This window comes from Puntigrus tetrazona, chromosome 14 (assembly GCF_018831695.1).
Source record: "Puntigrus tetrazona isolate hp1 chromosome 14, ASM1883169v1, whole genome shotgun sequence".
Lineage (NCBI taxonomy): Eukaryota > Metazoa > Chordata > Actinopteri > Cypriniformes > Cyprinidae > Puntigrus > Puntigrus tetrazona.
The window spans coordinates 16,108,640-16,122,728 of record NC_056712.1 but is presented as its reverse complement, the minus strand read 5'-3'; the positions used below and the strand labels follow the sequence as shown (position 1 = coordinate 16,122,728).

General features: G+C 36.8%; 1 protein-coding gene across 2 annotated transcripts in view; it reads right to left on the bottom strand.

Moving 5' to 3' along the window:
• Nucleotides 1-652: 652 nt before the first annotated feature.
• Nucleotides 653-14,089, bottom strand: part of gpc3 (glypican 3) — a 121,469-nt gene continuing 108,032 nt past the window's right edge. For both annotated transcript variants that reach the window (XM_043258019.1, XM_043258018.1), the window contains exon 8: nucleotides 653-4,889. In XM_043258019.1, coding sequence (XP_043113954.1) covers nucleotides 4,711-4,889 — 179 coding nt within the window. In that variant the 3' untranslated portion in view covers nucleotides 653-4,710. The remainder of the gene's footprint in view (nucleotides 4,890-14,089) is intronic.

The window sequence follows — 14,089 nt, the reverse complement described above, 5'->3', positions numbered from 1 at the left end:
CCACTTTATTACCCTAAGAAAACATTCAACCTGCGCATTTCAATGGGCCTGTTTGCCCATTCTTACTCGTCCATTAACATTCAGAGTGTAACCAACAGCCCTGCTCAGCCCCTCTGCTGCTCTCTCGCCTGATAACCAGCCTCCCTTCACTGCTTTAGCAGAGAAAAGACCAGAGGGACGCAACAGGATCTGAATCTGTGAAAAACATGAGTGTGAAAATAAGAGCATAGTGGCCTTGAAGTCAGATTAGGATAGTAACGAGATAAAGTCTGTTAAACACACCAGGGGGATTGTTGGGTGTGTGTTTTTGGGGTGGGTGGGAGGGGTGACAGAATATAAACACAGACTAAATAAGGTTTAATTTGCAACTGTAGGTGTGAGGCACCACAGGTGTGTCTGACAGCTTTAGTCAGCTGAGAGAAGATCATCAAGACAAAATGGAGATGAGTGGAGTTGATTATATGCTATTCATTTGCCTTCCCTTTCTGTAATTAGGTCAGCATGCATTTTTTGAGACTGCATTTAAAAAAAGACACCCCTCGACTGGTTGGAATGAGAATTGCATACAGGCACGAAAACATCTCTCACGCTAGTACATAACATCAAGGAGACATTTTCAGTATTTCACCAATAAACTGTTAGAACAACATCATAACTGCAACCGTAACGTTTTATTTGATTATCATTTACATGGAAACTTTTAAAATTATAACACATGTACTTTGTCGTCACGAATAAACAGCATTGGAACGTTCCGTTTTACACTGGGTTAGCCAGAGGAGCAGGTACAGACAGGACAGTTTCTCCATTAATTTAAGGTCTGAGTAACTGTACCCTGACGTGAATGAAGGGCTCCATTTTATCCCCCTTCCCCCGGCGCTCTGGTTATTGAACGACTCAAGCCAAGCTCAAGTACTCGAATGTGCCAAATGGCCCCTGAATGCACCCCCACTGTGCAATCAGTACCAGTATAAACAGTATTGCAGAATTCAGAGTTTAATTACGGCACTCAACACATTCCATTACTGGCAGAAGCACATCCTTCATTTAATGCATACTGTGTGACAATAAGCTATTTGTTTCAATTAAACCGAGATTTTTGTATATCAATCATTTAGCCATAGTTTGTTTTTAAAAGTTGGTATGCTTTTTTTTTTCTTTCAAACTGAACGTGTAATGCCTCCTTGCAGCCTAGGGTTTATATTACTTACAATTTTACATAAAGCATACTACTGTATATATCCAGTATCTTAACCAAATCTATTTTTGAATAAATTGTGGTATTTATTTTTTATTTGTAAGCACTTAAACTCAAATGTATTTATTTTATACACGGCGAAAGCGCAAATGAACAGAAGCTCACAGTCTACACAGATGCAAAACAATCGCTGCAACCATTGCTTCACAATTGGCCTCTACCTGTGACTCATTAAAATAACCACCACATTTTCTGGATAAAACCCCACAGTTAAGTGCTCATTATCTAGGCTGTGAATGTGAAGGACAGCTGTGAAAATGAAGACAAAAGAGCATTACAGAGAAATCTGAGCTGGAGTAAAACAAATGTTTAAATTAGGAAATCGCCACAAAACATTAACCAAGCGCCTGGATGTCCTAGCGGGCACCGTTGGCTCAGTTATCATCAAGTTGGGGCTAATTCCAGCCCTCCAGACGTTGCCCCAAAATGTACATGAACAAGAGAGCTGTGAGGTGAGCTACAGAGAGGCCAGTGATCAGTGAAGGTGCACCAGTCAACCATATCAAAAGCTCTGCGTATCACTGGCCTGTTGGGGAGAGGGGCACAAAAGCTCCCATTACTGCTAAAGAAGCACATAAAAGCATAGCTGCAGCCTGGCAAAAAGCATAATATTGACTGAGCTGCAGTGTGTGAAAAGATTTCTTAGTCAAATGGGACTAACATATGTGGCATGATGTGTGTGGTGTAAATCACTAAGAAAATACCATTCTTACTATAAAGACTAGTAAATCTGGGGTGTCTTGTTAAACCAAAAAAGAAAGCAAGCATTTCTGCTACAAATCTTAACCCCAAGAAAATGTATTTTACAACAGAACGGGAGCACATGGTTGAACTTCGAATTTCAGCCATTTCATATTTAAAAATGTATTAGTAGCAGACAATATTTAATATTTAAAGGGTTAGTTAACAGCTGGCAAGATGGGCCTTTAATTAAAATGTGGCTGTCTATAGAAAGGCAAAACATTTTTTGGAAATCTGTGCTACATGACTAGAGAAAAATAGCTGTGACTTTCGTTTTTGGCAAAACTTCAAACAATTCGTGTTTGATTTTGGTGCTGCCCCTCTGTTTATCCAAGTGTCCGTAAGTGGTAATACAAAAAATATTATGGAAAAGTAATGCATTAAAGGAATAATTCACCCCCAAATTCACCCCCAAAAATGTTGACTGATCCTCAGAACATCCTCAGTTTGTTTAATAGGAACAGTTTTGGTGAAATGTTGTATTACATCACTTGCTTACCAATGGATCCTCTGCAGTGAATGGGTGCCATCAAAATTAGAGTTCAAACAGCAGAAACAACATAATATACAAGTAATCCACAACAGTTAATAAGTTTAGTTTTACTGTTTTTGAATCCATTTAGCCAATCTCCAGGTCTAGTGATAGCACTTTTAGCATAGCTTAGCATAGATTATTGAATCCAATTAGACCAGTAGCATAACTTGACTCTTCTGTAGTTATATTGTGTACTAAGACTGGCGGAGAATAAACAGTTGCGATTTTCTAGGCCGATAGGACTAGGAATTATATTTATATATTTATATTGAGCCTATTACCAAAATAGTGGAGTGTACCTTTAAAAGCTGCATGTTTGCGAGAAACAAATCCATGACGACATTTAATATCGCTAAAATATTCACACATTTTATAAGCCAAAACAGTCCAAAGCAGTTCTAAATAAATATACTGGTGCATTTTAAGGTTAGACAACAACAGAGGGTAGACTTTATCATTGGAGTAAACATTACTATTGATTATGGACTTGTGTTTCAACCAGAATTGAACATCTTATTGAAGGATTTGTTTCTTACAATCAGGTTTTTGCTTCAAAACTTTTACCTGATGGACTGAAGTCATATGGAATATTGATATGTTTTTAACAGTTTGGACTCTCATTCTGACGGCACCCATTCACTGAAAAATGGCCTGAGAACGAGTCAATTTTTAAATTGTCTAGCTGAAATGTGTAATTTTTTTGCCATTAGTGTTGCAAAAAATGGAATTGTAAAAAAAAAAAAAAACAGGTTCCCAAAACAGTTTAAACAAGCAGACAGTTTTTGATCCAAACTCAAGTCTCTGGTTGAATCAAAGGTTGACATGACCAATCAAACAAACAGTGTTTTGAAAAAGCCCAGTGTTTACAATCTTTGAGGAAGTCAATGTACAAATGGATTTGGATGGTTTTCTGAGAAGCTTGGAAAAGGAGGCACAAACACACAATAAATAAATAAATACATTACACTCTTCATCTTCAAAATGACTTTGAGTTTAAGTGCTTTGAAATAATACAACAACAGAAAAAAAAATTATGATTTGAAATTGGTAATTGTCTGGAAACTTGTGTATCGTTCCAGTTAGGGGACGTCCAACACAAAGAAGCTGATTCTTTCAGTTTGTTTAAAACACACGTAACAGATGATGACATGCCTTTGAGCACTGTACAGGGATCAGTAATGAATTACGTCACAGGTTATGAAAGGAAAACAGTGTCCATTCGTAAACACTGGTTTTCCAATTCTGATCTCAAATGACAGCTTTAGCCCTTTGTACATGACGATGTCCAGAAACAGAAAACCTTACAGATGCACAAATCCAAGCCATCTTTCATTGAAAGCAAATGCTACAGTGACCTGTGAAAGGAGGGAGGAAAAAAACAGGAAGTTTTGTGGGTGTCCTTTTAAGGGAACGCTTTAATCACACGATTACAATACAAGAATAGAGAAAACGAAAGAAAAAGGAAGAGAGATAATGAGCGACGAAATCAAAGAGAGATTATAAAATACCACAATTTCTGAAAAGGGAAAGTCAGCATTCTAATAAAACAGTTTAAAAGCATTTTTTTGTAAATGAACTACAGCTGTGTCGTCCTGTAAGGAGAGGGTTTCACAACGACATGCCGATGCCTTGATGTCCTCCACTCCAAGGGTCATTTACTGCACAGGAAATGAGTGGCCGAGGAGATGCTCACTGTATGAGAGACAGCCTGTGCCACTAGAGCGATCGTACGTGTTCTCAGACTCTGTCAGTCACGCTTCCTTCTCCTTAAGTGTGCCCATTCACTCACAAAAGCTGAGCCTCTTTGTCTTTTCAAAAGCCATTTAGCTCCTGTTCCTCCAGAAGGCTTTGGCCTTTGTGTAAAACTGCATGTGTATAGCAGAGGGGAGGCGATGCTCAATGTAAAACACATGGCTGTTGTGTGGCATACGAGTTCGGAGGGAGAAAACATGATTCTTGTATGTATAAGTAATGCTCTTCATGCTGTAGAAGAATGAGTTCATAGTCTGAGTGTTCAGATGTTACTGATCCTCAGGTCCACACAAAATATAGAAAAGATGAGGTTCGTATAGTAAGACTTGAGGCTGGGAAGAGGAGAGGTTCTTGTCCTTGGCCAAAATCATGGAGCTGTATGTACACACGGGCATAAGGAGTGTTTCTCTTCAAACAGGAGCGATCACTGAAGGCCCAGCGTTATTAAGATGATGATGGTAAAGATGAAGGTTGCACCAGGAACATGTGCCGGCCGTGCCGCTCCAGGTACGGATGCGCCGCCGTGGGTATCTGTGGCCAGTCTGGGAGTGAGAAGCAACTCGTGAAGCGTTAAGTCGTCAATTGCCAAGTTATCCGCCAAGTCTTGAAAGAAAAAGAGAGGGAGAAACAAAATTATGTCGACGTACATGTTGAACATACAGCTGTATCGAAGTCTGGCTGAGTTCTGTAATAATAATGAAGCTATCATGTGGCTATAGATGAAAAGTCTGGCGCTAACGAGTCTGTTCTTTTTAATGAACCTAACACATTCCATACAATTTGTTTAGTAGTAATTAATTTTAATTCATGAATGAATGATTCTAATGATGATTTATAGTAAATCAAACATACACAGTGTAACAAGTGTAGTCTGATTTTCAAACGACTTTAATGATTTGATTCTTTTAAGTAAATAAAAAAATGCTATATAATAATGTTTATTCTGATTCCTGAACAAATGACTCTGAATCTGTTCTTTTTAGAGAATTCCAAACATTCCACACATTCCAAAACAATTAAATTAGTGACTCTTAATGACTTGGTCCTTTTTAGTGAATCTAACACATGCAGCACATTCAGTGTAGCCTGACTCCAGAATGAATGACTCTCACTAGTCGGTTCTTTTTAGTGAATCAAACATCAATTAACTAAGTGTAGCATGATTTCCAAACAAATTACTTGGAGTAAATCAAACACATTTCAAACTATCAGTGTAGTCAAATTCCTGTATTAGTGACTCATAACGACTTCTTTTTAGAGGATCAAGCACACATTTGAGTAGTCCATTTCCTGAATGAATCATTCTAATGAGTCTGTTCTTTCTAGTAAAGCAAAAACATACAGCGCAACTAGTGTAGTCTTATTTTCAAACAAATAACTTTAATGACTTCATTCTTTTGAGTAAATCAAAAACATGCTATATAACAATGTTTATCCTAATTCTTGAACAACTGACTGAATCTGTTCTTTTTAGAGAATAAAACATATTCCAAAATGTCAGTGTAGTACAATTAATAAATGAGTGACTCTTAATGACTTTTTAGTGAATCAAACATGTTATTAACCCAGTGTAGCATTATTTCCAAACAAACGGTTCTTTTTAGTAAATCAAACACATTTCAAACAATGTGAATCGAATTTTAGTGAATCAAACACACTCTGAACAATCAGTGTAATCCAGTTCCTTAATGAATCATTCTAATTATTCTGTTCTTTTAAGCAAAAATATACAGTGCAACTAGTGTAGTCTGATTTTCAAACAAATTACTTTAATGAGTCGGTTCTTTTGAGTAAATTAAACACACGCTATATAGCCAAGTGTAGAATGATTTCCAAACAAATGCCTCAGAGTCTGTTCTTTTTAGTGAATCAAACACGTTCCGAACAATCACTGTAGCCCAATTCCTGAACAAGTGACTCTAATGTGTCAGTTCTTTTGAGTTAATCAAACACATGCAGCACAATCAGGGAGGCCTGCTTCCAAAATGAATGCCTTTAATGAGTCGTTCTTTTCTTAATCAAACACATTTAAACAACTGCGATCATTAAATTCTTTACAATTCACATATCTACTATTTAATGTTTGTTTTATGAAATATTTTTTTTACAGATTACTCGACTGCAAACATCAAAATGTAGATATTTTTGTGACATTTAAAATATCTATTTTTATATTTATATAAAATGCATGTAAAATGCTCTTTTTAAGATGATTCTGTCTCATGATAATAACATGAACATTTCCAGTTATCTTGGCGACGTATGTGTGCTTAGTCTGGAAAAATAACTGCTTTCCTCATCTAATAACCAGTCATTAGTTTTGTTATGTTGTCATCTTACTGTAGTGAGTGATGGCAGCATTCCTCCTTAACGTCATTAAACAATCTGTTTTCTTCTCTAAAACTAAAACATCTTTTCATTTATCTCAGCATCTACAGATGAGGTGTACTGTCTGGCCAATGTCAGCCATGAGGGAGACAGAACTATGAGGTGAAAATTATGAAAAAGGAAAGCGGATATCAGTAATAAAGTCAAGTATGGAGAGGCACGCCAGCTATGTATCCCCTGTGAAGTGTCCATCTAAACTGAGGAGAATCGTATTCGTTCAGCACACAGATGAACTACTGCATGTGTACATGCACATGCTCCCCTGACATACCCTAAATTCCTGTTCTCAGTCTGACATAACTAAACCTTACAAGTAATATACAGAGAAAACATAAAATGCCTGAAAACCTGGTGTTTAAAAATGTAAAACATTTTTATATCTTAAACACAATTGCAAAAATAAGAAAATAAAACATGGTAGGCCTACATTAATCTCAGCATCTTATTCTAGATTGTAGTCATACTTTTTAAAAAAAATTGTAAATGTTGTATTTATCTATTTTAAGAATTGTTTTCTGTAATTGAATCTAAATTGCCAATTATATGAATTCTTTTGAGCTCATTTAATTATCCAAACTCCAGGACGAGACCAGCGTTTTCACCCCACTATATACGTATGCATACAGATGTGCACACAATAATATAGTGATTACCTCAACAGTGGTGAAAGGCAGTTAAAGGGTCTATAGAAATCAGTTTACTCAACATAGTGGGAGATTTTTAATTATAGGTCCCCTCCGTACATTCTCTGCATTTTGAATTAAATTTACAGGAAAGATGTATTTAATCTCATTTACTAAGTTCAAATGCCATATTTAATACCCTCCACGCCAGCGTCTTCACATTGCCTCCTTCGTTTGAGGGGAATTTTAACTCAACAGGGAGGAAGTCCATCATTTGGGCCAGCGGCTGCGTGGTGGTGGGATCAACAGGAAGGCATGCGACTTAATTAATTCTAGGCCCTGAACTCAGCATGCCAGCCAGTGAGAACCAGGCCAAGAGCAGGAAAAGAGATGGAGGCCTTCTCTCAGGGGGTCCCCTGCATGCCCGGGGGCCCATTTCAGCACAGTCGACTTTAAAACAGAGGAAGGAGGCAAATAAATAAAGCCTCGACGCTGAAACCTCCGCGAGATTTCTGTGCAATTACGACAGAGCTTGAACTCGCGCCAGAGAACAATTAACTTTTTCTTTCCCTCCGTCCACCGACAAGTCAGCGGTTAGACATTCCATGGGCCCTGAAAGGCCGATTTTTCATTGTGACAGCGGCACACTGTACCACTAGTCCAATTAAAGCCGAGATGTAATTCAATACAGCTTTTTTATACACACTACACCCTAAATCAGACAGGATGTGTTAGTGGCTATAGGCAGGAAAGTAAGGACAGTGTGTGTGTGAGATTATTGTTTGCTGTGCAAGTACAAGTAAAACCCAAACTGTTCATAAAAATAAGAGGATTGGAAGGTATGGAAATGACAACCCATGTATAAACCAGCTCCACAGTGTGACTAAAAATATCCAGTTATAATGAGCCTCGAACACATGCAAATAATGTGAGTGATGGGATCCACAGAATGGCTGATGGTCCGGTTGACTCTTGTTTTGGATCTGATATCCACACAATGGCAATTAGTGGGATGGATGTGTGGAGGCTGGCATGCTAAATATAGAAAACAGACAGTCCAACCGACAACGAATGAGCATGAGATAGCCTGGCCAATGGCACAAAGGCTCGCCTATCAGTTTTCAGTAGTATCAGTCTCCAGGGGTCTCTGCTGTGCAAGCGGAGCTCTGACTGGCTTTATCAAAGAGTTACGAGCTCCAGTTACGACACGGGTCAAAGGTCAACAGTCAGCCTTTGATTGGTAATGGTGGGCTTGGGCCGGCTCAATGTCCGGAGTGCAGTACATCACAAGCAATGCAAACAGCAACACAGAAACATGTTTTAAATGTTTATTGCAGCCCTCTTTAGTAAGAATTAGACACTAGCTGACTGCTTTAGGAGACTAGTTTGTTTCAAGACCTGGTTAAAGAAGATTTATAAGCTCAAAAGAGGTGATGAGGGTTTTTGAGTTTGCTCAAATCAAGAAGGCAAACAACAAACAAACTCATGTAGTGTGTGGACAACTCTTATTATAGTGCGTCCTACTATTACTACAACTTTATTACTACTATTGTTTGGGTTAGAGATTTTAAAAACTTTATACTACGAGGGCCAAATGCTTGAATCTGATTGGCTGACGAAGGTTTTAATGTCTGCAATTATTTTCAGGGAAGCACACGAAGAACGTAGTTCCAGGCAGCTCTTTGATCGCATTACATGACCATATAACTTCGCCAAATCGTTTCTCTTATTTCAAAGACCTTACAACAGCAAAAAAATCAAAACCTACAACACTGGCCAAACAATTAAGTATAGTAATAGATATGATAAAAACGACAGCTTATTTTCATGTTTTGTCACAAAAAAGTTTTCTTATCATGTTATTATCATTACTATGGCAAGCACATACTATGTAACATCAACTTAAAAACAACTTCACTTCCCACAGGAAAGGTAACAATGGCACTGTTCACTTTTAGCTGAACACTTGAGAGATGCACAAACTAATTTAGATGCCCTCTCACACATTCATAACTTAGTTATTAACTGCACTAGTCTGCTATTGACAGCTCAAACCTCCGTTACTAGGTATAAAATGACATTTTGGAATAAATAATGGAGGCGTTGGATGAGATGCGAAGAGACATCTTAAATACAAAAACCCATACAAATACCTTCACATATTATCTGATCGATGTCTTGAGGTGTGGCGTACATAGTACTCTGGGCCGATGAATTATTAGAAAAATAATTTCAATGGCCCATATGTAATTAATTCCATCGATGGCACAGCTGAATTTTTTTAAACATCATTACTCCAGTCTTCAGTCTCACATGATCCTTCAGAAATCGTTCTAATTTGCTGGTTTTAGAAAATAAAAAAACTGAAACATTTCTTATTATTATCAATGATAAATAGCTGTGCTGCTTAATGTTGTGTGTGGCTTTTTCAGGATTCTTTAGTAAATACAAAAATCAAGAGAAAAGCATTTATTTATAAAGTCTTAATATGGACACTTTTGTCCTAGTCTTATAAAAACATAATTTTCTTCTGAATAAATATTACAGACCCCAAATGTTGGAACATTTTTGCGTGTTTCTGCAAAATCTCTTTTATGACCTTCGAGTGTAACCATAGAGCGATACTCTGGGCTGGGCAATAAGGCTCTGTTTGCTTTGTATCTTAATGTCTGTCGGGAGAGGATATTGATATGAAACATTTGGAAATGAAAATGTCCCATTTGACACCTGCGCAGCACAAAACATGCTTTATTGGTTCCAGACAGCACTATCTAAATCACCATAATCGCCCATAAAAGCCAAGTCAGTAGCACAGCCTAATGATACTTTGTGATTTATAATAAAGTGTCTTTATATATATGATACTTAAACTGCTATAAAAATAAAAAGATATCTGGAAGGATAAATAATCAGACGTCTGATATCTAAAGGACATTTACGCTGAAGGAATGCTCCATTGCATTTTGTCGTTCTGTGTGTTTTCATAACTCCGGCTCCACAAATGTAGCAGCAATGTAAAGTAGTACAAGACACTTTCATAAGGAGCACCTGTGTTTGGAGACTGACATACCATACTTATCTAGTCCTGAAGAACACCTGTAAGGCAGAAAGGAGCTCCAGAATAAACACGGCAACTGTATGTCCAGGTGGAGGTCTGTCTGGAAGTTGGCAGAGATCCTGTGCTGTCTGATGAACTGCATTTCAAATCTTTTTGAAACTCTCTAAAGAGCTATTAGATTTTGATGAATGTCCTGCATGGAGGCTGTATACATTGTTAACTATGTAGGCCAGACTGATGAGAGGCATGTTTTCTTTTGGTGAGAATTTCAACAAAACCAATATTTTATAAAGACTGAGCTTATATGTGTACGCTTTTAGTTTAGAAATCTAGTTATATTGCAGTTAACGAAGAAAATGTGACTGTCCACCTGTGCAATGAAGCTAAATTGAGTTACTATGTTGTTGCTAAATAGTTGTTTGCTAGCTGCTGCAAACTCACTAATTAGTTGCCAAAGTGTTTGATTGGTTGCTAGGGCACTTTGGAAGGAGCCCACCCCGAAGTGTAGGACATTGAAGGTAATTTTCTCAATGTACTTTTTCAATGTACTCAATGTACTTTATTCAAAATACCACATGATTTTGAGGTATTTGCGTTACTTTATTTCCTCTTCAATCATTATGAGTGATTCCTACTGTAAATATTTTAAAACGTAATTTTTGATGAGTAATATGCATTACTAAAAACCTCATCTGGACAAATTTAAAAGTGATTTTCTCAGTATTTAGATTTTTTTGCACCCTCAGACGCCAGACATTTAAACGATTGTATCTCAGTCGCATATTGTCCAATCGTAACAAACCATACATGTAAAGTTTATTTATTCAGCTTTCAGATGATGTATAAATCTCAATTTTAAAAAAATTGACACTTATGACTGCTTTCAGTGGTCACATATACCGTTCAAAATGTTGGTAGTTAAAACGGGGAAAAGTACTTTGCACAGGTATATTTAAATTGATCAAACGTTACAAAAGATATATTTTTGTCCTTTGAACTGTTGATTCATCAAGGAGTTCTATATTTTTTATACATTTTCTATATATAACCAATAACTAACAGCAGCACAACACTGTGATAATAATAAGAAACGTTTGCTAAGCAGCAAATCATCATATTAGAATGATTTCTGAAGGATTGCGTGACACTGAAGACTAAAGTAATAATATAATAATTCAGCTTGCATCACGGAAATAAATGAGATTACATTAATCTCATTAAAATAAACATTTATTTTAAATTATAATGATATTTCACAATATTACTGTATTTTGAAAACATTAAAAACTAAAAAAAGTATATATAGAGAGTATATAAAATATACATCGGTAGTGTATATCATATGTAAAATATAGTGTTTCAGTAGCTTCCACACCTCTGTATGAACAAGACAAGACCCTCTGTAAACACATTCTACGCTACTACATACAGCACTGAGTCTCGGGCTGATGCTGCTTCTGCTGAGGACAGCGGGAGGAATGTGAGCGTATGTCTCCACACCCATCACCCTGACCACAGGCCCACTCCAGCAGCTAGCCAACAAAAACTAGCCAGCCACGAGGAGGCCAAGACACAGTTACAGAGCCCTGAGACACACCTAAAGCACATCCAGACACAACTAGAGCACACAGAGACTTCACTGCACACTGAGCGGCAGCAATGCTGTTATGTTGTTTACAGTAGCGCCAATGGTTCTTGCTTAAAATATGCTTGGGATATAAAGGGTTTAAGATGTTGTAAGGGTTGTAAGATGACCCAACATAACTGTTATATTTAGATTTTCTCAAGAGTTTATTTGTTGTCGGCACCAAATGGCAATTCCTAGTTTTAAGTCACGTGACCGGCTTGAAGACCTAGTGGGCAAAACATCCATAGAACTGCAGCACAAGCTTGTCAATTTTCCATCTGTTTTATAGCCGCCGATATTTAGATCGCCTCTCAAAACAATAAAACTGTGAATGTGAATTCAAGTTTTGGCAATTTGCAATTCATATTAAGCCCCTGCTGCAATATTTTAATCATTAATCAAAACATTCTTAAAACACTTAAAGTGTTGTAATATATTTAAAACGATAATACTAAAAGATCAAATTTGGTATTGACCATTTTAATGATGCATAGTTTACAAAGGCATGCAGATGAGGCCGTAATAATCAGATTAATGACTCAGTGTTTTCTTTATAATGGTATTATGGGAAACTATTTGATGTGAAACAGTGCACAATGTGTTTATCTTCTGGGTTTATTTTCTTGCCTGTCTAAAATATACATCATCAATAAGGTGATTACTGAATTTTGCATTCTAATATCTGTGTTTTACTACATTATTACTATATGCGTAAATATGTGTAAAAATAACTGGTGGTCAGTGCAACCAAGCTTTGTTTTTCCCACCATTTCACGTGACGTCCCACCATGGTCCTATACGTGTGTGACGTCACGTGAAATTGGTTTGGTGACCATTGGCTTATATGGACAAAAAAAGACACTCACCTCAAATGTCTTTTACAATACCATAAAAAATAAAAACAGCAAAGATGCGTTAAATCTAAATAAATTGTAATTTTAGATATATAATTTCGATAATGGATAAATGGATCATTTTACTTTTTTTAATTACAAATAAATGCTGGGTTACGTTTAGTATAGGGACCAATTCCTATTAATCACTATTAATTAATTGCTTATTAACATACCTATTATTAACATATTGGCTGTTGATTAGTGCTTACAAAGCATATATTCTTCACGACCATTATTATACATCCTAATCCTACTCAATACCTAAACTTGACAATCATCTTGCTAACTATTAATAAACAGCAAATTAGGAGTTTATTGAGGCAAAAGTTGTAGTTAATGATTTGTTAAAGTAGAGAATTGGTGAAGAATCCTTAAAAATTTAAGCAGCACAATGGATTACAACAGGAAACCACATTTTAAAATATATTAAAATTGAAAAAAGTGATTTAAAAATGTAATAATATTTCACAATATTACAGTTTTTACTGTATTTTAATCAAATAAATGAAGCTTTGGCGAGCATAAAAGACTTATTTCAATAATGGTATTTCTCATATGGTCGAGGAAGTCAAAAAGTTTGAAACAATGTGGATTTCTTGGAAGTAAAGTAGATCTTTAGCAAGAACAGACTAACACAGCATAAGAATGTATGTTTGAAGATAACTGCTTTTTTTCTTTGTGAACCGTCCTAACCCCATGTCAGCATTCCCCATCAACTCTTCAATGGGTGCCATTGTGAGGCAAATTCAAGTCAACACATATTAATTAGCACAGCCCAGTGTGAGCAAGGCCACTGGTGTCAGTTATAGTGCTCCTCTCACTAAATCTGCACATAATTAGATCTTCTAAAACTTATTTTTAGCTCAAGAGTTCAGATTGGGCACAGAAAGAAATGGACACGCACAAAACAAAGAAGGATCAGGGACAGATATTACCACAGTGGAAATGTGATTTCCTGTGGGATGGTGAAGACCATTTTAATGAGCTGAGCTGATGGCATACATGAACTCACTGTTCAGAAACACTTGTAAATGCTCCAGCTATGCACTGCTGATGCCTCATGAACAGGCGACTGAGGGTGGCAGGTCTTTACAAAAAGTCACTGTCATTTAAATTTGATGAGAAATGCCAAGAAAACGTGTGTATTTGTACAATAATGTGTTGTGCGTGGTTGCCAGGGTGTTGCTACGTGGTTGCTAGGGCACTGTTTG